The following is a 25,953-nucleotide window of genomic DNA, read 5'->3' as shown; positions in this document are numbered from 1 at the left end:
TCCTGTGCCTTAGTGGAGTGTCTTTCAGATGAGATGTTAAACTGAGGCCCTGCTTTCTTAGGTGACATGAAAAATCCCACGACAGTGTTTCAAAGAAGAGCAAGGGAGTTCTCCCTTGTGTCCTGAGCAATATTTATCCTTTGATCAACAGCACTGCAAGCTTCAAGAGATGTGCAGAAAGCAACAAACACCACTCCACTTGCTTTTCTGTATTTCTCAAAAGCAACTGACACTGAGTGGGACGAGTCTCTACTGGAAACTAGATAAAATCGGCTGTCCTCCCAAGTTTCGCAGTTTGATGTGGTCCCTACAAGATGATAAGCACAGCACCATTCAGTTTGACTGTTCCAACTCTGTCAGCTTTGAGATCAAGAATGGGCTTAAATGGGGCTGTATCTTAGCCCCTACTCTGTTTGGCAACTTTTCCTCTACCCTCCTGACCTATGCTTTCCCTGCCAACATAGAATCATTACAGCATGGAAGAAGGCCATTTGGCCCATTGTATCCCTGCTGGCTCTCCTAAGGAGCATTTCATGTACTGTCACTCCCCTGCACATTCCTCCTTTTCAGATGTTTAGAAAATGTAGAAAAATTTATAGCACAGTAGGAGGCCATTCTGCCCATTGTGTCTGCGCTGGCCACAAAACAAGTGTCCCCCCGCCCCACCCCCGCTAATCCCATTTTCCAGCATTTGATCTGCAGCCCTGCAGATTGTGGCACTTGAGGTGCGTGTCCAGGCACCTTTTAAATAAGTTGAGGGTTTCTGCCTCTACCACCCTTTCAGGCAGAGAGTTCCTGACTCCTACCACCCTCTGGATGAAAAGATTTTTCCTCATCTCCCTTCTAATCTTTCTACCAATCACTTTAAACCTTTGCCCCCTGGTAACTAACCTCTCTGCTGAGGGAAATAGACCCTTCCCATCCACTGTATCCAGGCCCCTCACAGCCTTGTACACCTCAATCAAATCTCCCTTCAGCCTCCTCGTGGAAAGAGTTTATCTCCTCACATGATCACATGTTTCAACCAATTCTACCACCACCATGCACAGCAAGTAGTGTATACAACATTTTCGTACCGCTGATTTGATCAAGTACCAACATCATGCCTGAAGATGGAAGTCGTCAATGTCAGAAACACGGGTCTTTTTCAAGACTGGCGTTGACTGTTATATCTGCTAATGTTGAAGGGTTCTCTGCAGCTAAACAAAACATCCTCGCTACATTATGCAATGAGTTGCAGTGTGATGTCCTCTGCTTGCAGGAGACACATAAAGGAAATGAGAACAACCACCCAAAAATACCAGGAATGTTCCTGGTTATTGAAAGAACTCATCGACAATATGGCAGTGCTGTATTTGTTAGAGCTGGTTCAGTTGTAGAAGCCACTTCTAAAACAGAGGAGGATAACATCGAAATTCTAACTGTAGAGCTGAGCGAAATAGTAGTGACCTCAGTCTACAAGCTACCTGGCACAGATTTCTATCCCTGTACCCAACCTGCACAGTAAACCACAGATCATCATTGGAGACTTTAATAGCCACAGTACCCAATGGGGGTACAAGGAATCTAACAACAATGGAGAAGCAGTCGAGGAATGGATGGACACTAACCAGCTTAGTCTCATCCATGATCCTAAAGTGCCAGCCTCCTTCCACAGTGCCCGCTGGAAATGTAGTTATAACCCAGATCTTGCCATTGTCAGCAACGACATTACTGGCCTCTGCAAGAAGCTTGTCACAGACCCAATACTACAGACACAACACCGTCCAGTTGGTATCCAGGTAAATGCGGCAGTGTTACCAACCGTCGTACCATTCAAAAGGCGTTTCAACTTCAAGAAGGCCGATTGGAAAAGGTTCATACGAGCACTTGACCGCAAGGTTAAACGCATTAAACCATTACCTGAGCACTACAACCTGTTTGCAAAAGCTGTCCAGAAAACAGCCAGAAGGAAGATCCCCCGAGGTTGCAGAGCACCCTTCATCTCTGGTCTCACCAAGGAGAATGCTGAACTCTACTGGGTGTATGTCTCAATGTTTGAATCTGACCCCTTCTCAGAGGAAACAATATCTACCGGTGAGAAGGTGATGAGTATCTCTCAAGAGCGTCAAAACACCTGGGATACCTTGATAGAGACAACAGATCTTACAAAAAACAGCAAGAAGGCATGGTCTCTCATGCGCAAACTTGGAGGCGATCCCAAGAAAGCTGCCCAACATCCAAATATGTCTGCAAACCAAGTTGCACACCAGTTGCTCCTAAATGGAAAAATCAACAAGAAATAACCAAGGCACAACTAGATAGGAAGAAGTACAGCGATGACCCTGGCTTTACTGGACCATTCACTATGGAAGAGCTGGAAACTGGTATATCTAGTCTAACACGTGGGAAAGCAATTGGTCTTGACAACATAGCAATGGAGCAGATAAAGCATTTTGGACAGCAAACAAAGAAATGGCTCCTACAATTGTTCAACCACTGCCTGGCAACACACAAGCTACTTAATATTTGGCAGAAGGCACACGTAATAGCACTATTAAAGTCTGGAAAAGATCCCTCAGATCCTAAGAATTTTCGGCCAATTTCACTGCTTTGTCACACCAATAAGCTGTTTGAACACCTGATACTCAACAGGATAGCACCAACTGTAGATGAGAAGATAATTCCAGAGCAAGGAGGTTTCTACCCCAACAAATCAACAACAAGCCAACTGCTCAACCTCTCAACATATCAAAGATGGTTTTGAGCAAGGGATGGTAACAGGTGCTGTTTTTGTAGACCTGTTAGCAGCATATGATACAGTGAACCATAGACGTCTCCTCTGCAAGATCCTAGAGATGACAAAAGATATTCACTTAACAGGGCTATTAGAAAGCATGCTTCAGAATCGCCGGTTCTATGTTGAACTAGGTGGGAAGCGCAGCAGGTGGCATACTCAGAAGAATGGTCTTCCTTAGGGAAGCGTGCTTGCACCGCTGCTGTACAACATCTACACGAATGCCACATGCTGTTTTTATATATGCTGATGACTTGTGTCACTGCCCAAAGCACTGATATTAACACTGTAGAGAAAACGCTTTCTGAGGCCTTGGAGGGACTAACATCCTACTATGAAGAAAACCACCTTCGCGCAAACCCATCAAAGACACAAGTTTGTGCATTCCACCTCAGAAACCATGAAGCCAAACGCCAGTTTAAAGTAACCTGGTGTGGAGCAACACTGATGCATTGCGAGCACCCTATCTACTTAGGAGTCACCCTTGACAGATGCCTCACCTTCAAGAACCACATCAAATAGACAAAGGCAAAAGTGAGCGCACGAAACAACATCCTGAATAAGCTCACTAACACAAAATGGGGAGCAAGCTTGAAAACATTGCAAACCAGTGCACTTGCTCTTTGCTATTCCACTGCCGAATATGCCTTCCCTGCTTGGGAAAGATCTACTCATACTAAGAAGATGGATAAAAACAAAAAAACTGCGGATGCTGGAAATCCAAAACAAAAACAGAATTACCTGGAAAAACTCAGCAGGTCTGGCAGCATCGGCGGAGAAGAAAAGAGTTGACGTTTCGAGTCCTCATGACCCTTCGACAGAACTTGAGTTCGAGTCCAGGAAAGAGCTGAAATATAAGCTGGTTTAAGGTGTGTGTGTGGGGGGCGGAGAGATAGAGAGACAGAGAGGTGGAGGGGGTTGGTGTGGTTGTAGCGACAAACAAGCAGTGATAGAAGCAGAATATCAAAAGATGTCAACAACAATAGTACAATAGAACACATAGGTGTTAAAGATAAAGTTGGTGATATTATCTAAACGAATGTGCTAATTAAGAATGGATGGTAGGGCACTCAAGGTATAGCTCTAGTGGGTTTTTTTTTTTATTTTATATAATGGAAATAGGTGGGAAAAGGAAAATCTTTATAATTTATTGGGAAAAAAAAAGAGAGAAGGGGGAAACAGAAAGGGGGTGAGGATGGGGGAGGGGGACTCACGACCTAAAGTTGTTGAATTCAATATTCAGTCCGGAAGGCTGTAAAGTCCCTAGTCGGAAGATGAGGTGTTGTTCCTCCAGTTTGCGTTGGGCTTCACTGGAACAATGCAGCAAGCCAAGGACAGACATGTGGGCAAGAGAGCAGGGTGGAGTGTTAAAATGGCAAGCGACAGGGAGGTTTGGGTCATTCTTGCGGACAGACCGCAGGTGTTCTGCAAAGCGGTCGCCCAGTTTACGTTTGGTCTCTCCAATGTAGAGGAGACCACATTGGGAGCAACGAATGCAGTAGACTAAGTTGGGGGAAATGCAAGTGAAATGCTGCTTCACTTGAAAGGAGTGTTTGGGTCCTTGGACGGTGAGGAGAGAGGAAGTGAAGGGGCAGGTGTTGCATCTTTTGCGTGGGCAAGGGGTTGTGCCATAGGAGGGGGTTGAGGAGTAGGGGGTGATGGAGGAGTGGACCAGGGTGTCCCGGAGGGAGCGATCCCTACGGAATGCCGATAAGGGGGGTGAAGGGAAGATGTGTTTGGTAGTGGCATCATGCTGGAGTTGGCGGAAATGGCGGAGGATGATCCTTTGAATGCGGAGGCTGGTGGGGTGATAAGTGAGGACAAGGGGGACCCTATCATGTTTCTGGGAGGGAGGAGAAGGAGTGAGGGCGGATGCGCGGGAGATGGGCCGGACACGGTTGAGGGCCCTGTCAACGACCGTGGGTGGAAAACCTCGGTTAAGGAAGAAGGAGGACATGTCAGAGGAACTGTTTTTGAATGTAGCATCATCGGAACAGATGCGACGGAGGCGAAGGAACTGAGAGAATGGGATGGAGTCCTTACAGGAAGTAGGGTGTGAGGAGCTGTAGTCGAGATAGCTGTGGGTGTCGGTGGGTTTGTAATGGATATTGGTGGACAGTCTATCACCAGAGATTGAGACAGAGAGGTCAAGGAAGGGAAGGGAAGTGTCAGAGATGGACCACGTGAAAATGATGGAGGGGTGGAGATTGGAAGCAAAATTAAAAAAAAATTTACTTGGGAAAAAAAAAAAAACTTGGAAAAATTTATTAATTTTGCTTCCAATCTCCACCCCTCCATCATTTTCACGTGGTCCATCTCTGACACTTCCCTTCCCTTCCTTGACCTCTCTGTCTCAATCTCTGGTGATAGACTGTCCACCAATATCCATTACAAACCCACCGACACCCACAGCTATCTCGACTACAGCTCCTCACACCCTACTTCCTGTAAGGACTCCATCCCATTCTCTCAGTTCCTTCGCCTCCGTCGCATCTGTTCCGATGATGCTACATTCAAAAACAGTTCCTCTGACATGTCCTCCTTCTTCCTTAACCGAGGTTTTCCACCCACGGTCGTTGACAGGGCCCTCAACCGTGTCCGGCCCATCTCCCGCGCATCCGCCCTCACTCCTTCTCCTCCCTCCCAGAAACATGATAGGGTCCCCCTTGTCCTCACTTATCACCCCACCAGCCTCCGCATTCAAAGGATCATCCTCCGCCATTTCCGCCAACTCCAGCATGATGCCACTACCAAACACATCTTCCCTTCACCCCCCTTATCGGCATTCCGTAGGGATCGCTCCCTCCGGGACACCCTGGTCCACTCCTCCATCACCCCCTACTCCTCAACCCCCTCCTATGGCACAACCCCTTGCCCACGCAAAAGATGCAACACCTGCCCCTTCACTTCCTCTCTCCTCACCGTCCAAGGACCCAAACACTCCTTTCAAGTGAAGCAGCATTTCACTTGCATTTCCCCCAACTTAGTCTACTGCATTCGTTGCTCCCAATGTGGTCTCCTCTACATTGGAGAGACCAAACGTAAACTGGGCGACCGCTTTGCAGAACACCTGCGGTCTGTCCGCAAGAATGACCCAAACCTCCCTGTCGCTTGCCATTTTAACACTCCACCCTGCTCTCTTGCCCACATGTCTGTCCTTGGCTTGCTGCATTGTTCCAGTGAAGCCCAACGCAAACTGGAGGAACAACACCTCATCTTCCGACTAGGGACTTTACAGCCTTCCGGACTGAATATTGAATTCAACAACTTTAGGTCGTGAGTCCCCTCCCCCATCCTCACCCCCTTTCTGTTTCCCCCTTCTCTCTTTTTTTTTTCCCAATAAATTATAAAGATTTTCCTTTTCCCACCTATTTCCATTATATAAAATAAAAAAAAACCCACTAGAGCTATACCTTGAGTGCCCTACCATCCATTCTTAATTAGCACATTCGTTTAGATAATATCACCAACTTTATCTTTAACACCTATGTGTTCTATTGTACTATTGTTGTTGACATCTTTTGATATTCTGCTTCTATCACTGCTTGTTTGTCGCTACAACCACACCAACCCCCTCCACCTCTCTGTCTCTCTATCTCTCCGCCCCCCACACACACACCTTAAACCAGCTTATATTTCAGCTCTTTCCTGGACTCGAACTCAAGTTCTGTCGAAGGGTCATGAGGACTCGAAACGTCAACTCTTTTCTTCTCCGCCGATGCTGCCAGACCTGCTGAGTTTTTCCAGGTAATTCTGTTTTTGCTAAGAAGATGGATGCCGTTCTGAATGCAAGTTGCCAACTTATCACAGGTTGTTTAAAACCAACAAACATCAACAACCTATATATTCTGGCGGGTATCACTCCCCCTGATATAAGAACGGTAGCCAGCAAGAAAGAGCGACTCCGTCAAACATCAGATGAGAGGCACCCTCTACATGGTCATACACCTACACCCAGTTGCCTAAAGTCAAGGAAGAGCTTCATGAACATTGTTGTTCCATTACAATCAACCCCATCTGAAGCCCACATCGCCTTGTGGAAAGACTGGCTCGCCAGTCTCGAACAACCCCCAGCGATGGAAATTCTACCGGATGAAAGCCTTCCCCCAAGAGCTAATTGCAACTGGGCAACCTGGAAGTGCCTTAACAGACTTAGGACTGGTGTAAGTTGTTCAAAGGTGTCACTAAGCAAATGAGGATATACAACCAGCCCGACAACTTGTAAATGTGGAACTGAGCCACAGACTATGCAACATCTCCTGCAATGTCCATTGCTAGAGGAACCCTGCACTGTTGCAGATCTTGCCGAATTCAACAACAAGGCACAAAAATGTGTCCAGTTCTGGCTGGGCCATGTATAGACTGTCCGTGGACACGAAAAGAGGAAGATCACATGGGAAACCCCTCAACTTTTCAAGACTGAAAGCCAAGACATGTCCTGATTAGAGAACAGTATGCTGCTGCTGATGATGCACTCATTGGCCAGACAGAAGACCAGCTCGAAAGATTCATGGATCATCTGTTCCATGCTTGTCATGTCCTCTCTCACCATCAGTGTCATGAAAAATATAATTATGGGACAGGGTGTTGAGTCTCTGCCCGTGTTCAGACTCCGCAACGCACTACTGGAAGCAGTCAGTAAATACTGTTACCTCGGATCTACAGTGACAGACAAGCTGCTTCTTGACAAAGAGCTCAGCGCACACATTGGAAAGGCAGCCACCAACTTTGGCCAACTAATGAAACAAGCATGGGGAAACCACACACTGACCTGTAGGACCAAGATGCTTATCTGTAAAGCCTGTACCCTCAGCACACTGCTGTATGGCAGCAAAGCCTGGACAACTTACACCTACCAAGAGCAGAGGTTCACTACCCTCCACCTCTGATGTCTACGATGCCTCCTTGGCATCATGTGGAAAGACACAGTCACCAATGCAGCAGCCCTTTCTAGGGCAAACATACCAAGCATGCTCGTGCTAATCAAGCAAAGGTGGCTTCATTGGCTTGGGCATGTGCACAGGATGGAAGGAAATGCCATAATGGGTGAGTAACCCATGTCAGGAGACCAGCAGGGTGCCCAAAACTGAATCAAGGATGCTGCCAGAAGAGACATCAATCATGACAAGTGAGAAACTCTAGCAGACGATCGGTGTAAAACCAGCCGTGGGCAGGAGTTTGCCATCATTATGACGTGTGGTTTCAGAAGCTTCAAAGCAGGCGTCAGCCCTGCAAGCAGGCGTCAGCAGAATCATCCTGCGCCATTGGCAAGGGACAACTTCATGTGCAGCACTTGTGGCTGACTTTGCCTTTCCAGAATCGGCTTATTCAGCCATCAAAAGAAGTACAGCAGATGATCTCACCTGACCTCACCAAATAGTGAAGCTGCATTCCCATCATCATTCGCAGATGGAAGGATGCCAACCAATTAATCACCAGCATTGCAATAACGCACTGACTGGCCCTTTATCTCGTTGCTATTTTCAGGAGCTTGCTGTGAATTATTTGGCTACCTTGTTTCCTACTCTACAATTGTAACTGCAGTTCAAAAGTGCATTGGCTGAAAGCACTTAGGGACATGCTGAAATTGTGAATCTTGCTATATAAATGCACTTTTTTTTCTCCTCTCTCTCTCTCTTTCTCTCACTGTTAGAAAATGGTATTTTGTGCTAATTTATTGGATGAATGTTGTGGACTGTGGAAAACTGAAATTACTGGAATGTACCATTGTGTAAGACTTGTTGGCGTATTCACATGCAGGTGTGCTGATCATCAGAGCTGTAGCAAATTCGTTTTAGGAGCCCTTAGGAATTGTGGCTGAATGGGAATAATACTGATATTAAACTTCATCTGTAGAATTGACAGGGCACAAGAGGCCAACGGGGAGCTGTTGTATTAGAGACGTTTGTGATAAATAGCAAAGGATATTATGAAAAGATTGACACAAATGGATAGGAAACGTAATTAAATTTTGTTATTGTACATTGGTGTTTGTATTGTAAAACCACCCTGGTGTACATTCGAGTTTACTTAGTCATCTTTGTACATGCCGCATTGTTAGTAACTGACCCTGATTTTGATTTTTGTCAATGCAATAATTTAAAAGGTCCATTTTATCTGGAGCTGTTCGGATATCCATAGTTGTGTATAGATATTTCAATGATGATCAGTGTAGGTTCCTGGTGGTATTTTAATGAGTGACATGTCAGTGAAGATGTAATAGTTCAGGGAGCGTTGAAGCCTAAGGCTGTTTGACCCACATATCACCTGCTTGGGTCTGCTGCCTGGATGAGAGAGACAGATTTAATAGTGTCATTATTGGCAGCTGGCTCCTGGAGTCCGAACTGAACAGAAGCAGCTCGGGTCCAGGCACACACAACAAATGAAGCTTTTGGGAAGGATAGAAAGTTTAGGAAAGCAAAATTGTTACTACCTTGTACATTTTATTGAGTCCATTATCCTGTCTCGAAAGTGACTTGAAGTCGATGTCTAGTGCTTACAACATACCAGCAATTGTTACTGTCCTGTCACTCCCTGCTGCAGTGCCACTAATGGTAATGAAAGTACACTGCTTCCTTTAGGTATCACTAATTTGGATATTGTAGGCCTAACACAGTAGTGTTCTCAGCAATAAAATTCGGCCTGTGAATTCCTCTGTAAAGTGATACATTGTGATGTCCCCTCAGTTTTGCTTATCTGGTGTTTTCTTTAATCGCTGAAAAGAAAGTGGAACTTTCAGGCAGTTGCCAGTAACATGGTCTATTCAGAATGTTTGGAGTTTGAGCATAATTGGAATGAATATAAAATGAGTCTTCACAGCAGTGATAATGGTGTACTGATGTAAGCAGTAAACAAAGGATGTTGGAATAATAAAAAAAAAGTTTCATAGATCGTTTTTTTTTTATTGCAAAACATATTTTTGCCAGATGTACTTTTAATAGGAAAGGATTCACGTCTGCAGACTATTATACTGCAGATGTGGGACAAACTCGGGCCTGAAATTATGGTTGCATTGTCTGGTATATTAAAAATTATGCAGGAAAATATACAGTAGCAAAGCCTTACCAGGCCAGAAAAGCTGGCCCAGTCTGCTAACCTAACCCCAATTGGAAACCAGCCTTTACACGTTTGCACTTGCATTTAGCACGATAGCTTTCTCTGTTGTACTGTGTGGAATAAGCTCTGTTCCTGGATGCACATCTTTGCAGTACCTAAACTAGGATTAAAGACTGCAGAGAGGCCCAGTTCTGAAATAAATTCACCATTGTATAATTTTGGTTAGAAGGAAATCCTAAACTTATTGTGCAGGTCTGACAGGAGTTCACCACTTATTCAAACTGGAGTCTCTGCAAGAGGATCCATAAATGACAGCAGTATATTTTTAAAAAATCTATTAGTACATGCATTTGTGTTGTTTTCCTTTTGGGAGTTTGTACAGGGTACCAAGAAGCATAATAGTGCCTCCAGCGGTTTCCGAACCAGTGTCATAGACAATTGTGTTTGCAGCTTGCTGTTGACACCACCAATTGGAAAACCTGAATCTAAACAAAGCAGCAGACCCTCTATGTAGCATGGATCCCTGAATTAGGTGGGCTTCCCCTGAACTTCTGAAATCATGCTTTGATATCAAGTGTCAGGTGGGAGGCAAAACCGCCCACTAGAGGGCGACTGGTTGCAGTGGCCTCTTCACTCCTGTATGTGCCAGCAGTGCAGCTCTGCTTCTGCTGGTCTGTATAGAATGACTCTCGAGTGGAGATCTAGAACTCTCTTCCCCAAAACAGGTGTTGAGGTTGGGGATCAGTTGAAAATTTCAGAGGTGAGAGAGATTTTTGTTAGGCAAAGGTATTAAAGGGTTATGGAACCTAGATGGGCAAGTGAAGTTATGATATAGATCAGACATAATCTAATTGAATGGCTGAACAAGGTCTAGGAGCTGAATAGCCTCCTCCTTTTCCTATGTAGTAGACTCGAGGAGTGGAATAACATCCTCCTGTTCCATGTTTTTAGTAGCCTGAGCAAAACTGTTGTGTTTTGACTTTAGAGTATGTGTGCACGTGGTATTGTTTTAAAATTGATCCAGATACCTGCAACACTGCTCTGCAATAAAAATGAAAGGGTTTGAACAGTTGTAGGATAGGATTGAAGAGTTCCTTCTGATTGTCCTGTCATATTAAGAATTATTTATTGTATTTGGTGGCTGCTTTTTCATTTTTACTAATCTATTTATTGTGTCCTGCCAATTTATGCACAGCAAGCTCCCAGAGGCAGAAAATTAATGATGGCCAGATATTCTGTTTTTGGGATGTTGTTTCACCAAGTGTGAGGGTGGGAGGGAGAAGGTGAGTAAACTTTGGAAGGAACTTGGTGATGCCACTGTCCTTTCACCTCATAACCTATATTCAATCCTAGCCCTAGCTTATGGGAGAGAAACTCCTTTCCACCTGGCTTGGAATATATTTTGGACAGCCTTAAACCCAGTTTTCATTGGGCTTGGGACCCAACAGGCCTAACATACAGCCCCAGATTGTCAACCTCAATCTAATAGGCCATCTGGCTGGTGTGCAAAATAGAATGGTCGCATTATGCCAGTAGGTAGTCATCTTTATTTAGGATAGGGTGGCCCTAACTCCACAAATCTGAAGTTTCTTTATTGATAGTTGTTTTTTTTTTGCCTTTGGTCCATTCTGTGGGGTTTCCATGGCCATTGAAAGTATTAGCATTTGGAACGATTTTTCTGTGGCAACTATTAGGAAAATGCTGTGAAACAGACTTGAGTATTTCAAAAGTAACGCCTCTGGAAAGATCCCAGTGTTGTAGCATCCCACAAGCTCTGCACCATGTCTATCACAACACACCCCCAGAAGCATACAACCTGCTCAGTTGACAGTTGTCTGCAATTGAAAGAAACTTTCAAAATTGAAGGCTTCACCCTCCAAGGGAGTTATTCGGTTTATGATGGGAAGAGAAGCTAACCTTACACCGTTGACCCCAGCCTGCTTTGAACAGTTGATACAACAATGAAAGGACTCCTCCCCCACCTCCCGCCCGAGAAGAAATCTGAGGTTGAAGCAGCCAGTACCAGTCCCCTCAACAAGCTCCAGCTGCCCCAGGGCTAGGGCAGCAACATTCCATTCCGAATGGTTACCCTGCCTCTAAGCGTTTTGCCTGAATGCTGCACTTTGCCATGAGACCCTGTGTGCAGCTTACACAAGATAGACGGGTGCATTAAATCAGTAATTGAAGTTGAACCAAGGTAGTTTTATAAGTAGAAAAATATTAGATGGAACTACATGTCACAAAGTGAATCACGTAACTGATCTGACCTGACCTGTACTCCATACCTCGTTACTGGGTTTCTGGGCGCTTCATCCCTCCCCTTGTCATCTTGGCGATGATGTATCTGAAAGCTTTCTGCATGACGGCAATGGGACCAGCTAGAATAACTGCTCCTTGACGCCCAGAAGGTATTTGACAAGACACCACATCAAAGGATACTACACAAAATAAGAGCTCATGATATTGGGGGTAATGTATTAGAATGGATAGAGGATTGGTTAGCTAACAGGAAGCAGAGAATAGGCATAAATGGATCCTTTTTGGGTTGGCAAGATGTGATGAGTGGAGTGCCACTGGGCTCAGTGCTGGAGCCTCAACTATCTGCAATCTATCAGGTAAGAGATAGGTAGCAAAGTAAGTTGTGAAGAGGGCATAAGCAGTCTGCAAAGTGACAAAGATAGGTTAAGTGAGTGGGCAGATGGAGCATAATGTGGGAAAGTGTGAACTTGTCCACATTGGCAGGAAGAACAGAAAAGCAATATACTATTTAAATGAAAGATTGCAGAACTCTGTGGTACAGTGGGATCTGGATGCCCTGGTACATGAATCACACAAAGTTAGTATGCAGGTACAGTAAGTGATTAGGAAGGCAAATGGAATGTTGGTGTTTATTGCAAAGGGATTGGAATATGAAAGTAGGAATGTTTTGCTACAGTTGTGCAGGGCTTTGGTGAGACCACATCTGGAATACAGTGTACAGTTTTTATTTAAGAAGATATGATTGCATTAGAAGCAGTTCAGAGAAGGTTCACTCGACTGATATCTGGGATGGGTTGGGGGGTGGTGGTGATTATCTTGAAAGGTTGGACAGGCTGGGCCTGTATCCACTGGAGTTTAGAAGATTGAGAGGTGATCTTAATGAAACATACAAGATCTTGAGGGGACTTGACAGGGTGGATGCTGAAAGGATGTTTCCCCTTGTAGGAGAGACTAGAATGAGGGGGCACAGTTTAAAAATAATGGGTGCCCCTTTTAAGGCAGAGTTGAGGGTTATGAATCTTTGGAACACTCTTCCCTAGAGAGCAGTGGAGGTAGGGTAATGAATATTTTTAAGGCAGAGGTAGAACAGGATATCAAAGGTTATTGGGGGTAAGCAAGAAAGTGGAGTTGAGGCCACAAATGGATCAGCCATGATCCTATCGAATGGTGGAGCAGGCTCGAGTGGCTGAATGGCCTACTGCTCCTAATTCGTATGCTTGTGCAGTGACAGATCCCCTCCCTCCTGTCTTTGCTGCTCTTCCAATCGTAGATTCTGTCTCTGGTGGAGCAACAAGAGCAAGAGGGAGGAAATCCTGTTGTATTTAGCCTCAACAAACCATTAGGAGACTTGTGTACGGGTTTGATCGTTTATTATTCAAGCATACGCAGGGAGACAGCCTTGGGCAGTCCAACGCCAAATTCTAAAAGGTTACGAGTGTTCCACTCCTTATATACCTTTGGTCACGTACACGTATTCTAATCTTGCCAACTTACAATCATGTGCTTCTCTGGTCTCAGTTACTTGTTTCCTGTGTGTACATACATCAGGCATTGTTCTCGCCCATTAAAGACCACCAAATCTTGCTGATTGTGCAAGAGCCTGGGCCCCCTTGATTTCAACGCCCATTCCCTGGTCTTGTCCTTTGTTCTACTAGCTTGTTTGTCTCATTCCTTATCCTGTCTAAAGCACATCTGCTACACCCCAGCTCTGCTTTTCTGCTTATAGTTCTGTTTTTACTAAAACGCGCATCTAACAATATAAAATTATTAACCCTTTCAAAACCTGTGATTGGAGTGGTTGGGGCAGCCAGCATGGGAAAGAGAATCTGTTACTTTTTTTTCATTTGTTCTAGGATGTGGGTGTTGCTGGCTGGGCCAGCATTTATTGCCCATCCCCAATTGCCCTTGAGAAGGTGGTGGTGAGCTGCTGTCTTGAATTGCTGTAGTCCATGTGGCGAAGGAAGGGAGTTCCAGGATTTTGACCCGGTGACAGTGAAGGAAAGGCGATATAGTTTGTATGTGATTTGAACAGGACCTTGCAGGTGGTGGTGTTCCCTTTCATCTGCTGCCTTTGTCCTTCTAGATGATGCAGGTCTGTGGTTTGGAAGGTGCTGTCGAAAGAGCCTTGGTGAGTTGCTGCAGTGCATCTTGTAGATGGTGTACACTCCTGCCACTCTTGTGTTGGTAGTGGAGGGAGTGAATGTTTAAGGTGATGGATAGGGTGCCAATTAAGTGGACTGCTTTGTCCTGGATGGTGTAGAGCTTCTTGAGTGTTGCTGGAGCTGCACTCATCCAGGCAAGTGGAGAGTATTCCATCACTCTCCTGACTTGTGCATTGTAGATGGTGGACAGGCTTTGGGGAGTCAGGAAGCGAATTACTCTCAGAATTCCCAGCACCTGACATGCTCATGTAGCCACAGTATTTATATGGCTGGTCCAGTTCTGCTTCTGGTCAATAGTAACCCCCAGGATGTTGATAGTGAAGGATTCTGTAGTGGTAATGCCATTGAATGTCAAGGGGAGATGGGAGATGTCCTTGAACAGAGATAACGTTTCGAGTCCATGTGACACATGTTTGGTTCTAAACAAGAGTCATATGGAATTGAAACATTACCTCTGTCTTTCTCTCCGCAGATGTTGTCAGACCTGCCGAGTTTTTCCAGCATTTACTGTTTTTGTTTCAGATTTCCAGCATCCGCAGTATTTTGCTTTTATTATATATGAGAGATGTCCTTGTTGGGCATAATCATTGCCTGGCACTTAAATGGCAAGTAACATTTGCACCTCACATCAATCCAGGCCTGAATATTGTCCTGTCTTGCTGCATATCAACATGAATTGCTACAGTATCATAAATGGTGCTGAACATTGTGGAATCATTAGTGAACATCCCCATTTCTTTTTTGGAGGGAAGGTGACTGATGAAGCAGCTGAAGATGGCTGGGCCTGGGACATTCCTGTGAGGAACTCCTGCAGCGATGACCTGAGATTGAAATGATTGACCTTCCAACAGCCAAAACTATCATCCTTTGTGCTTGGTATGACTCCAACCAGTAGAGAGGTTTCCCCCTGGTTCCCATTGATTCCAGTTTTGCTAGGGTTCCTTGATGCCATACTCGGTCAAATGAGGCCTTGATGTCAAGGGCGGTCACTCACCTCACCTCGGGAGCTCAACACTTTTGTCCATGTTTGTACCAAGGCTGTAATAAGGTCAGGAGCTGAGTGGCCCTGGTAGAACCCAAACTGAGCGTCTGCACAGTTCATTGCTAGGCAAGTGCTGCTTGATAGCACTGTTGATGACCCCTTCCACCACCTTGTTGATTGAAAGTAGTCTGTTGGGATGGCTATTGGCCGGGTTGGATTTATCCTGCTTTTTGTGTACAGGACATACCTTGGCAATTTTCCACATTGATGGGTAGATGCCAGTGTTGTCGCTGTACTGGAACAACTTGGCTGGGGTCACATCTAGTTCTGGAACACAAGCCTTCAAAATGATTGCTAGAATATTGTCAGACCCCATAGCTTTTGCAGTATTCAATGACTTCAGCCTTATCTTGATATCATGTGGAGTGAATAGAATTGGCTGAAGACTGGCATGTGATGCTGAAGATCTCCGGAGGAGGAGCAGCTCCTGGCTGATTCTGTTTCTCCCACGTTCAGGGGCGACTTCTTACTGGTTGCCCTGTAATTCAATTTTCCCAGGCTTTTGGGGCTTTTGAAGGTGAATATCCCCTCCACCCCGTGTATTTACAATTCAGACAGGAAGAATTTTTTGAACTGAGGTTTGGGTGTACAAACCTATGAATTATGAACAGGAGTAGGCCACTGGGCCTCTTGAGCCTGCTCTGCCGTTCAACAAGGTCATGGCCGACCTGATAGTAAGCTTAACCCCACGTTCCCGCCTACCCCCGATAATCTTTCACCTTCTCATTTATCAAGGATCTATCTAGCTCTACCTTAAAAATATTCCAAGACTCTGCTCCCATTGCCTTTTGAGGAAGAGCGTTCCAAAGACAGATGACCCTTGGAGAAAAATTTCTCCTCATCTCTGTCTTAAATGAGCGTCCGCTTATTTTTAAACAGTGAACCTTAGTTCTCGATTCTGCCACAAGAGGAAACATCCTCTTGATATCCACCCTGTCAAGAGCCCTCAGGATTTTGTGTTTCAATCATGTTACCTCTTAGTCTTCTAAACTCCACTGGATACAAGCCTAACCGGTCCAATCTTTTCGCATAAGACAACCAGCCCATCCCTGGTATTAGTCTAGCAAAGCTCCTCTGACCTGTCTCACCTGTGCTCTGTACAACAGAAACATAACCTCCTTGCTTTTGTATTCAATTCCCCTCATAATAAATAATTACATTCGATTAGCTTTCCTAACTACTTGCTGTTCCTGCATACTAGCCTTTTGTGATTCATGCACAAGGACACTCTGATCTCCCTGAATCTCCAAACTCTGCAATCTCTCACCATGTGGTAATCCAGTTTTTTTATTCTTCCTGTCAGAATAGACAATTTCACATTTTCCCAAATTGCATGCCATTTGCCAGATCTTTGCCTGCTCACTTAACCTAATTTTATCACTTTGTGGCCTCCTTGCATCCGTTTCACAACTTATTTTCCTACCTATCTTTGTGTCATCACAAATCTAGCAACCACACCCTCGACCCCTTCATCCAGGTGCTTTACATAAATTGTCAAAAGATGCGGCCCCTGCACTAGTCGCTGTAGCACACCACTCATTACATCCTGCCAACCAGACAAAAGCCCGTTTATGGCTACCCTCTGTTTCCTGCCAGCCAGCCAATCTTCTATCCATGCCAATATGTTACCCCCGACATGATGAGCTTTAATTTTCTGCAGTAACCTTTGATGTGGCATCTTATCAAATGCCTTCTGGAAATCTAAGTACAGTAATCCTCCGGTTCCCCTTTATCTGCAGCACACGTGTCTCCTTCGAAGAACTCCAATAAATTGGTTAAACATGATTGCCCTTTCACAAAACCATGTTGACTCTGCCTGATTGCCTTGAATTTTTCTAAGTGCCCTGCTATAACATTTTAATTGCTTCCAACATTTTCCCTATGACAGAAGCTAAACTAACTGACCTGTAGTTTCCTGGTTTCTGTCTCAACATCCCCTGCCCCTAACCCCTCACCTTTCTGAATAAAGGAGTTATGTTTGCTATTTTCCAATCTAATAGAACCTTACCCGAATCTAGAGAGTTTTGGAAAATTAAAACTTAGGAAATAGAGATAGTTTAAGCAAGTTATATGTGTATTTGGGTGTGTTAGGAATAAGGTATATCTTTAAGCTTAAGTTTAATTTGTATTTCTATATTTGTGGATTAAAAGGATGAAAAATGAGTTTTAGTTTCACTTTAAAAGATCCCTGCATTTTAATGAGATTTTATGAATCTTGAAGGGGGGGTTAAAGCAAACAACATAGAAAAAAACTGCAGTCGCCTAGCAACAGGGTTCCATAGAGGGAGGCCCCATACCCTCTTAAACAGAGAAACCAAAAGCAGTTTGAGTTCAGTTGAAAGGAGTTGCCAGCAGAAGCAGCGTAAGGAAAGGGACAGATAGCAAGCCCCAATCTAAAGTTGAAACCAGCTGCCAAGAGAAGCTGGACAGGAGGGAGCTGCAGGAAGCAGGTTTGCCTAAAGAACAGAGGAGGGGTCAAAGAATGAAGAGGAATCTGGAATAGGTCCTGTTTAGTGAAGTTGTGAGGAGCAGAGAAAGGCTCCAAACTTAAAGGTAGAAAGCCGCAGGACGCAGATTTAAAGCAATATAGGCTTGCAAGAAGCCAGCAGATCCAAGGAAACAGCTGAGGTCTGCAACTCTTTACTATGGGCATGTGAAGCAGTGGTGTTCTGTTTGCACACGGCTTAGCATTTGAGAAAGAGTGGGTAGAAGGAAGCTTGAATACACACGGCTAGAACCTTGTGGAAGGTGTCCGAGAGAAAGCGTTATTTGGGAGATGATTCCAAAGCAAGTTCTTTGAGAGTGGAGATTGGAAACCCTGGTTTAAAAAATGGAGTTTAGTGAGACTGGTTGACTCACGGTGTGACAAATGTCTGGCAGCAGTTGATGAGAGATCCATAGCATTTGTTTGGGGTGGCATCTGTCACTTGGATTCAGAGTGTGGTGTGTTTCACCACAGGTCGCCAATTGGTTTACATGGACTGTGTATTCACTGTGAACATCAGAGTATAAAATAGCTTTTGTAACTTGTTATCCTTACGAATCTGTATATATCCGTAAAGGTTTAGTTGTGGGTGAAGGACTTTTGTAATATAGTTCATCTTTTCTTGTTTGATAAATGTTTTATTCTTTTGTTAAAAGTTCATCAGCTGACTCTATGACTGTTCAGTAGCTACTCTCCATGTTTCTAAACAAAAAATAAAAGTTAGGATCTATTCTAACAGCGAAGAGAGAGCCGGGAGTTCAATTTAAAACAGCGAAGAGAGAGCCGGGAGTTCAGTTTAAAACAGCGAGGAGAGAGCCGGGGGTTCAGTTTAAAACAGCGAGAGGAGAGCCGGGAGTTCGGTTTAAAACAGCCAGAGGAGAACCAGGAGTTCGGTTTAAAATAGCAAGGAGAGAGCTGGGAGTTTGGTTTAAAACAGCGAGGAGAGAGCCAGGAGTTCAGCACACAGAGCGGGCCTGTGTGAGAAGTGCAGCGGCGGTGGGAGATAAAAACTGGCGGTCGGGAGCCCCTTCAACCTGTCAGCTGAAGTGTGACATCATTGGAAAACATGTAGGTGATTGGTTGTTATCTCTTCCGTGTCTTTTTTTATTGGCCAAGTGGTTTAAATCAGGAGACGTTATTACAGCTGAAGAGTTACAGTTAAAAAATTCACTTCTAAAATATTTAACACCCAAATTAATTAATTAAATAGAATAGAGATGGCTGGTTAGGTGATGTGTTGCAGCTACAGTATGTGGGAGCTGGTGGACGACGGTGCGACCCACGGTGACCACATCTGCAGCAAGTGTTGGCTGCTCTAGGAACTTTGGCTCAGAGTTGATGAGCTGGAGTCCGAGCTGCAGACATTGGGATACATCAGTGAGGGGGAGAGTGACTTGGACACTGTTTCAGGACACAGTTACACCCATTAGATTAATTAAACCAAATTTGGACTGTGGTCAGGAGCAGGATGGTGTGACTGCGAGTGAGAAAGGTATGGGGATCCAGAATTTAGCTTTGGAGGACCTTCAGCCAGTGCCCTTGTGCAGTAGGTACGAGGTTCTTGCTCCTGATGTGGATGAGGGCACAGACTGCAGGGAGGATGAGCGAACTGACATCAGCACTGTGGTACAGAGTGCCGTTCAAGTTGGGGGGAAGAAAAGAGAAATGTAGTAGTAATAGGAAATAACATAGGGGAACATATTCTGAACTCTGCAGCAAAGACAGAGTCCCAAAAGCTGTGTTGCCTACCTGGTGCCAACGTTAAGGAATCTATTCTGGGCTGGAGAGGAACTTGGAGTGGAAGGAGAAGGATCCAGTTGTCGTGGTCCATGTAGGCACCAACAACATAGGTAGTACTAGGAAAGAGGTTCTGCTGAGGGACTACGAGAGGCTCGGGGCTAAATTAGAAAGCACAGCCACAAAAGTAATAATCTCTGGATTACTACTTGAGCCATGTTCATATTGGCGTAGGGTAAATAACCATCTTCAGCTGCTTCATCAATGACCTTCCTTCCATCATAAGGTCAGAAGTGGGGATGTTCACTGGTGATTGCACAATGTTCAGCACCATTCACGACTCCTCAGATACTGAAGCAATCCATGTCCAAATGCAGCATGACCTGGACAATATCCAGGCTTGAGTTGGCAAGTGGCAAGTAACATTCGTGCCACACAAGTGCCATGTAATGACCATCTCCAACAAGAGAGTCCAAGCATTGCCCCTTGATGTTTAATGACATTACCAGCACTGAGTTCCCCACTACCAACATCCTGGGGGTTACCATTGACCAGAACGTGAACTGGACAGGCCATATAAATACAGTGGCTACAAGAGCAAGTCAGAGGTTAGGAATCCTGCACCGAGTAACTCACCTCCTGACTTGCCAAAACCTGTCTACCATCTACAAGGCACAAGTCAGGAGTGTGATGGAATACTCCCCACTTGCCTGGATGAGTGCAGCTCCCACAACACTAAAGAAGCTTGCCACTGTCCAGGACAAAGCAGCCCGCTTGATTGTCACCACATCCACAAATGTTCACTCCCTCCACCACCAACGTACAATAACAGCAGTGTGTACCATCTACAAGGTGCACTGCAGGAACTCACCAAGGCTCCTTCGACAGCACCTTCCAAACCCATGACCACTACCATCTAGAAGTACAAGAGCAGCAGATAAATGGGAATACCACCCCCTGGGAGTTCCCCTCCAAGTCACTCACCATCCTGACTTGGAAATATATTGCTGTTCCTTCACTGTTGCTGGGTCAAAATCCTGGAACTCCCTTCATAACAGCACTGTGGGTGCATCTGCACCACAGAGACTGCAATGATTTATGAAGGTAGCTCACCACCACCTTAAGGGTAATTAGGGATGGCAATAAATGCTGGCCTTTTGCGAGAGAGGCCAACATTCTGTTAGCTGCTTTGATTACTTTTCATACCTGTCCACGAGCATTCGGTGACTGGTATTCGCAACAATCTCTATGCTCCTTTGTTTCTGACCCTAAAGAAAATGTTCTAATTGTCTTTCTCAGATCCAGCCACTCACACCTTTGACCTTGCGCCTGTTCGGATTGAGCTTTTTCAACCAGTGCGCCCTGCATAGTTAGTCTATGTCCCTTTGAAACGTCTTGCTCCTATCTACACAACTTAGTGTAAGTCCAAGATAAGAGCCACCTGTAAACTTGGATTTACAACTCACGTAGGGTGGGCTTTCATCCAAGTAATTGAATTATGAGAGCAGATACCAGCACAGGTGCATGGGAAACACCACTTGGCAAATGGATGAAAAGATTATGATTCTCCTGCTGCACCAGTGGATGGCCCACTTGGACATTCATAGTGCACTTTATCTTAAAGATTGGAAAAAGTAACAATTATAGGGAACAAGCATGCTTAATTATGCTAGGGAAGCATTAATTACATTCATTGTGCAGACGCAGCAGTTTATCTTGAAACTACATCTAGTTTTAGGAGCAAAGTGGATTCATGCTGACATTTTAAATCTGTTGGGGAACACCAAAACTAACATGTTGAACTGTTGACTTGGTGTTTAGAAACGGTAATGTTTCAGTCAGGGATGCAGAACTCTCACACAACCAGATAGAATTTTTTGAAACTTCATATGGGAGTATTCTAAACATTTCTTTCCAGTGATGCACAGAAATTATTTCTTGGTCACTTTGTTTGAGACTGTTATACATGATGGCATTTACCCTTGCTAAAATTCTGAGGAAGGACAGTGAAATATTGTTCACAATTTCTCTAAGTTTCTGAAGGGTCATGAGGACTCGAAACATCAACTGTGCTCCTCTCCACCGATGCTGCCAGACCTGCTGAGTTTTTCCAGCTATTTTTCTTTTTGTTTTTGCTTTGGATTTCCAGCATCTGCAGTTCTTTGCTTTTATGTCTACATCTGAACATGTTCCAGATCTGTAAATGTCAAATAAAGTTAATGACACTTGCTGCCAGGTTGTTGCTAGGATTTCAGTGAAGTACATTAGTGTGAGTCTTGCTGCATGTGAGGTATTTACCTTTTCCTCAATCTTTCACTACTTCTAAAGTTGAGGGTTTTGTAATAAGGGACAGAACTTGTTTGTACCACTAAGGGATAAGGAAACTCTTCTGTAGTCTGTTCCGTATAGTAAAGTCTGCCTCAATTAATATGAATCTCTCTTGAGCTGTAATTGTGTTAATGATATACTGCACCAGTGTTGAAGCATATCAGATCATGTGCAATGGAGGCAATAACACGATTGGCCTGTTAGGATTTAAGGAGCCTTGTGACAACCGCGTGACTTTTAATCAAAATCTCCAATCTCTTTATTACAAAGAAACATTAAAGGTTTGCAAGGACTGAGATGTAATGTAGGAGTTAAAGGAGTTTCAGAAGTTCTTGCTTCAATCATATTCAACTTAATCATCTCTATAATTTAAACTACACCAACCTTTTAAAGGGAAGTGTAGATGGCAGAAAACCTTTGACATATCTTAAAGATTCCTTATTGTCCAGGCACAAATCTCTTGCCAGCAAAGGACAGCAACATTAATTCACATTTATACTGCACCTTTCATATCATCCACCTGAGGTGGAACTAGCTGGGAAACAGTAATAAGGAAGGTGACTAAAAGCTTGGTTAAAGAAATGAGGTTGGGGGTGAGGGGGGCTAATGAGGGTGCAAAGAGAGTAATAAAGGAATGAATTGCTGAAAGTAGGGCTGAGACAGCTGAAGCCTCTCAAGGGAGGCGGGTGAACACGAACCCAAGAATTAGGAGCATGAGTAGGCCATTCAGCCTCGAGCCTTCTCCACCATTTGCTAAGATCATAGCTGACCGCATTGTGGCTTCAACTCCACTTTCTTAACCTGCCACACACAACCCTTGACTCCTTTGTCGATCAAAAATTTACCTAACTCTGCCTCGAATACATTCAACGACCCAGCCTCCACTGCTCTCTGGAAGAGAATTCCACAGACCGACGACTGTCTGAGAGAAAACAGTTCTTCTCATCTCCGTTTTAAATGGGAGACCCCTAATTTTTAAACCGTGTGTTCCTTAGCTCTAGACGACCCTGCAATGGGGAGTCTAGAAGGATGTACACAACCTCTCAGCAACCACTCTGTCAAGTTCCCTCAGGATCTTATATGTTTCAGTAAGATGTCCTCTCATTTGTCTAAATTCCAGTGAGTATAGGCCCAAGCTTACACTAACTCCTTCATCCCGGGCATCAGTCAAGCGAACCTTCTCCGAACAGCTTCTAATGCAGTTTATGTACTTAAGTAAGGAGACCAAAAATGTGTACACAGCTCCAGATGCGGTATCACTGGGCCTTGAACAGCTGGAGCAACAATCCACTACTTTTGTAATCTATTCCCTTTGCACTAAATGGCAACATTACATTTCCTAATCACTTGCTGTACCTGCATACTAACTTGTGATTCATGTATCAGGGCACCCAGATCCCTCTGTACCTCAGAGTTCTGCAATCTCTCTCCATTTAAATATTACCATAAGCAGAAATTAGGCCATTTGGCCCATCGAGTTTGCTTCTCCATTCAATCATGGCTGATAAGTTTCTCAACCCCATTCTCCCGCCTTCTCCCCGTAACCTTTGATCCCCTTACCAATCTATCTTTGTCTTAAATAATATGCTGCTTTCCTAGTCTTCCTGCTAAAGTGGAAAGGTTCATATTTTCCCATATGCCATCTGGCAAATTTGTATCCACGTCACTTAACCTGTACAAATTTAGCTGCACATGTTCATACGTGGGGAGCTCCGCTTTACAGACAAAAGGAACATATTTAAGGATTGTGTCTTTTATGAATTAAACAAAACATGGTGTGCAGTTGCTTTCTGGTGTTTTCTCCATGGCAATGCCTCAGCCAATCAGAGTAGACTTGTCAGCCAATCAGCACCCTTTTTCTCCTGTAGTATAAATTGTTGTGATCTTTTGAAAGTTGGCATTCTTGCTTTTGTTCTGAGTGCAAGATCAAAAGTTTTGCAGCATATTCCTCCTTTTGGCAACATTCAGCGTTGTTAAAGGTGGCCCCCTCCCAGTTGAGTGTGCTAGAGAAGTTCCTGTGATATCATTTGCACAGTAATATTGGAGCCAGATTTCCTGCTAGTGGACAGATCTTTAGACTTCCAGATAGATCAGCACAATAAATCTGAGTCTTAACTTATGGCAATATCTTTTTATAACTCCTGTTTTTGTCCCTCTGACTCAAACCTTCCATTTGTGCTGCAACCTGCTGTTTGGCTTGTTTAAAGAAAAACTCCTTGGTAAGAGTTGGATTTAAAGTTTTGGCAACATGATTTTGAATTGAGCATCTTTTAGAATAGGTGTAATTGTCAGAAGAATTCAAGCTATGTAACGAGAAAAGTTTTCATTGGTATTATAATTTAGGACAAAGTTGATTTACCATCAGATAAAGCCTCAGAAAAGATTGTTCCTTACTGAATTTCACATTATAGTGATTAAATGTAAGAACATGTCCAATAACCATTAGATGATGTCATTATTTTGCAGGCTGGCTGGAAAGAAAACCATGCGACTTTCATGAACGAGCTGAAGAATCTTCAGGCAACAGGCCTCACCACACTCGGGCAAGCTCTGCGGACATCCTTCGATTTGTTAAATCTGAACCGTTTGGTTTCTGGAATAGATAATTATGGTCAGGTAAGCACAATTAGGCATTTTTAAAAAATCCCCTGGTTGCTTTTACCCCTTCAGTTAGTAACTGAGTTGTTTTTGTAATTGTTGTCTGTGACATTTGTGGTGTTTAAAGATAAAATGCACTTTTTCAAATAAAGCCTTTTCTTGAGATTGAGGATTTAAAAAATTGATAATTGATATTTCATTCCATTCTGAAATGGAATGAAATGGAATGGTCCTACAGCCCAATTATAAATAAAATATTTTCACTGAGTGGCACATCATCAAAATTTAGTTGCTGTATAACATGCACTAAACTTGTAACCCAGTGTTGTATACAAGGTGGTGAATAACCTGAACATTGCAGAAAGGAAACCCTGGATCAGTGATATTACTGAGTACAAAATCTCTTTCTGGCTGATGGCCAGTGGTGTAAATGGCGCAGAGCTCTCAACATCGTATAAAGTCAGAAGATCTTCTCTACCAACTGAGAGATTTCTGGACTTTTTGACATATTCCTATGTTTTCGTGGCAACTTTCAGACGTAGTTTGTTCCACATAAGAGTGCAACAGTTGTTTGCACAGATTATTTTTGACAACACTTTCCACGTATAGAAAGTGCCGGCAGTGAAAGAGTAGATGTTAGAAATAGATTAGCGACAGGAAACGAAGGCTAGCGGTTGATGGATGTTTTTTGTGAATGGATAATGGTTTCCAGTGGTGTTCCACAAGGCTCAGTGTTGGGTCCCTTTCTGTTTGTTGTGTATATTAATGATTTGGACTTAAATGTGGTGGCGTGATTGGGAAATTTGCAGATGACACAAAAATTGGCCGTATAGTTGATACCGAAAAGGGTAGCTGTTGTCTCCAGAATGATATTGATGGTTTGGGTGGAAAAGTGGCAGATGGAATTCAATCCAGAGAAGTATGAGGTAATGCATTTGGGGAGCACAAACAAAGCTAGGGAATAAATGGGAGGATATTAGGAGGGATAGAGGAAGTGAGAGACCTTGGTGTGTGTGTCCACAGGTCCCTAAAGCTGGCAGGACAGGCAGGTAAAGTGGTAAAGAAAGCAAATGGAATGCTTTCCTTTATTGGGCGAAGCTTTGAATACAAAAGCAGGGATGTAATGATCATTGCTTTCCATTTCTCTCCTAGTGTTTGACAAGGTGTTTACTAAAACCCGCTTTCACAGCCATATCTCCTTTCTCAGTGACTGTCTCCGTCTCCGACTTACCCCACATGGATTTCAACTGAAATTCCACCCCTCATGTTTCGAACCCACCCAGGATTACAGGTATCTCCGGGACATAAAACGTTTCTCGGACTGCTGTTCCCGTCACATTCTGAAATCCACTCTCAGTGCCATGCGCCGCCATATGAACACACTCGACCTCTCCCTCCAGCAGCACCGCCGTACCCTTTTTCAAAGCTGCGCGTGCCCCCAGTTTCATTTTATCCTTCGGCTCATCCGACGCCTCAACAAGAAACTTTTTCTCTTTCTCTCAAGTGCTAA

At 44.1% G+C, this 25,953-nt stretch overlaps 1 protein-coding gene across 2 annotated transcripts in view; it reads left to right on the top strand.

Annotated features, from left to right (window-relative positions):
• The window catches only part of ints6l (integrator complex subunit 6 like), a 203,486-nt gene that overhangs the window by 20,503 nt on the left and 157,030 nt on the right, over positions 1 to 25,953 (top strand). For both annotated transcript variants that reach the window (XR_005944042.1, XM_041195994.1), the window contains exon 3: positions 24,312 to 24,461. Coding sequence is in view for 1 of the 2 variants with exons in the window: in XM_041195994.1 (XP_041051928.1) it covers positions 24,312 to 24,461 (150 nt within the window). In the remaining variant the exon portion in view is untranslated. The remainder of the gene's footprint in view (positions 1 to 24,311; positions 24,462 to 25,953) is intronic.

Source organism: Carcharodon carcharias, chromosome 9, assembly GCF_017639515.1.
Source record: "Carcharodon carcharias isolate sCarCar2 chromosome 9, sCarCar2.pri, whole genome shotgun sequence".
In the NCBI taxonomy this organism is placed as follows: Eukaryota; Metazoa; Chordata; class Chondrichthyes; order Lamniformes; family Lamnidae; genus Carcharodon; species Carcharodon carcharias.
Note: the sequence above shows the minus strand (reverse complement) of the source record. Positions and strands in the feature narration are given on the sequence as shown.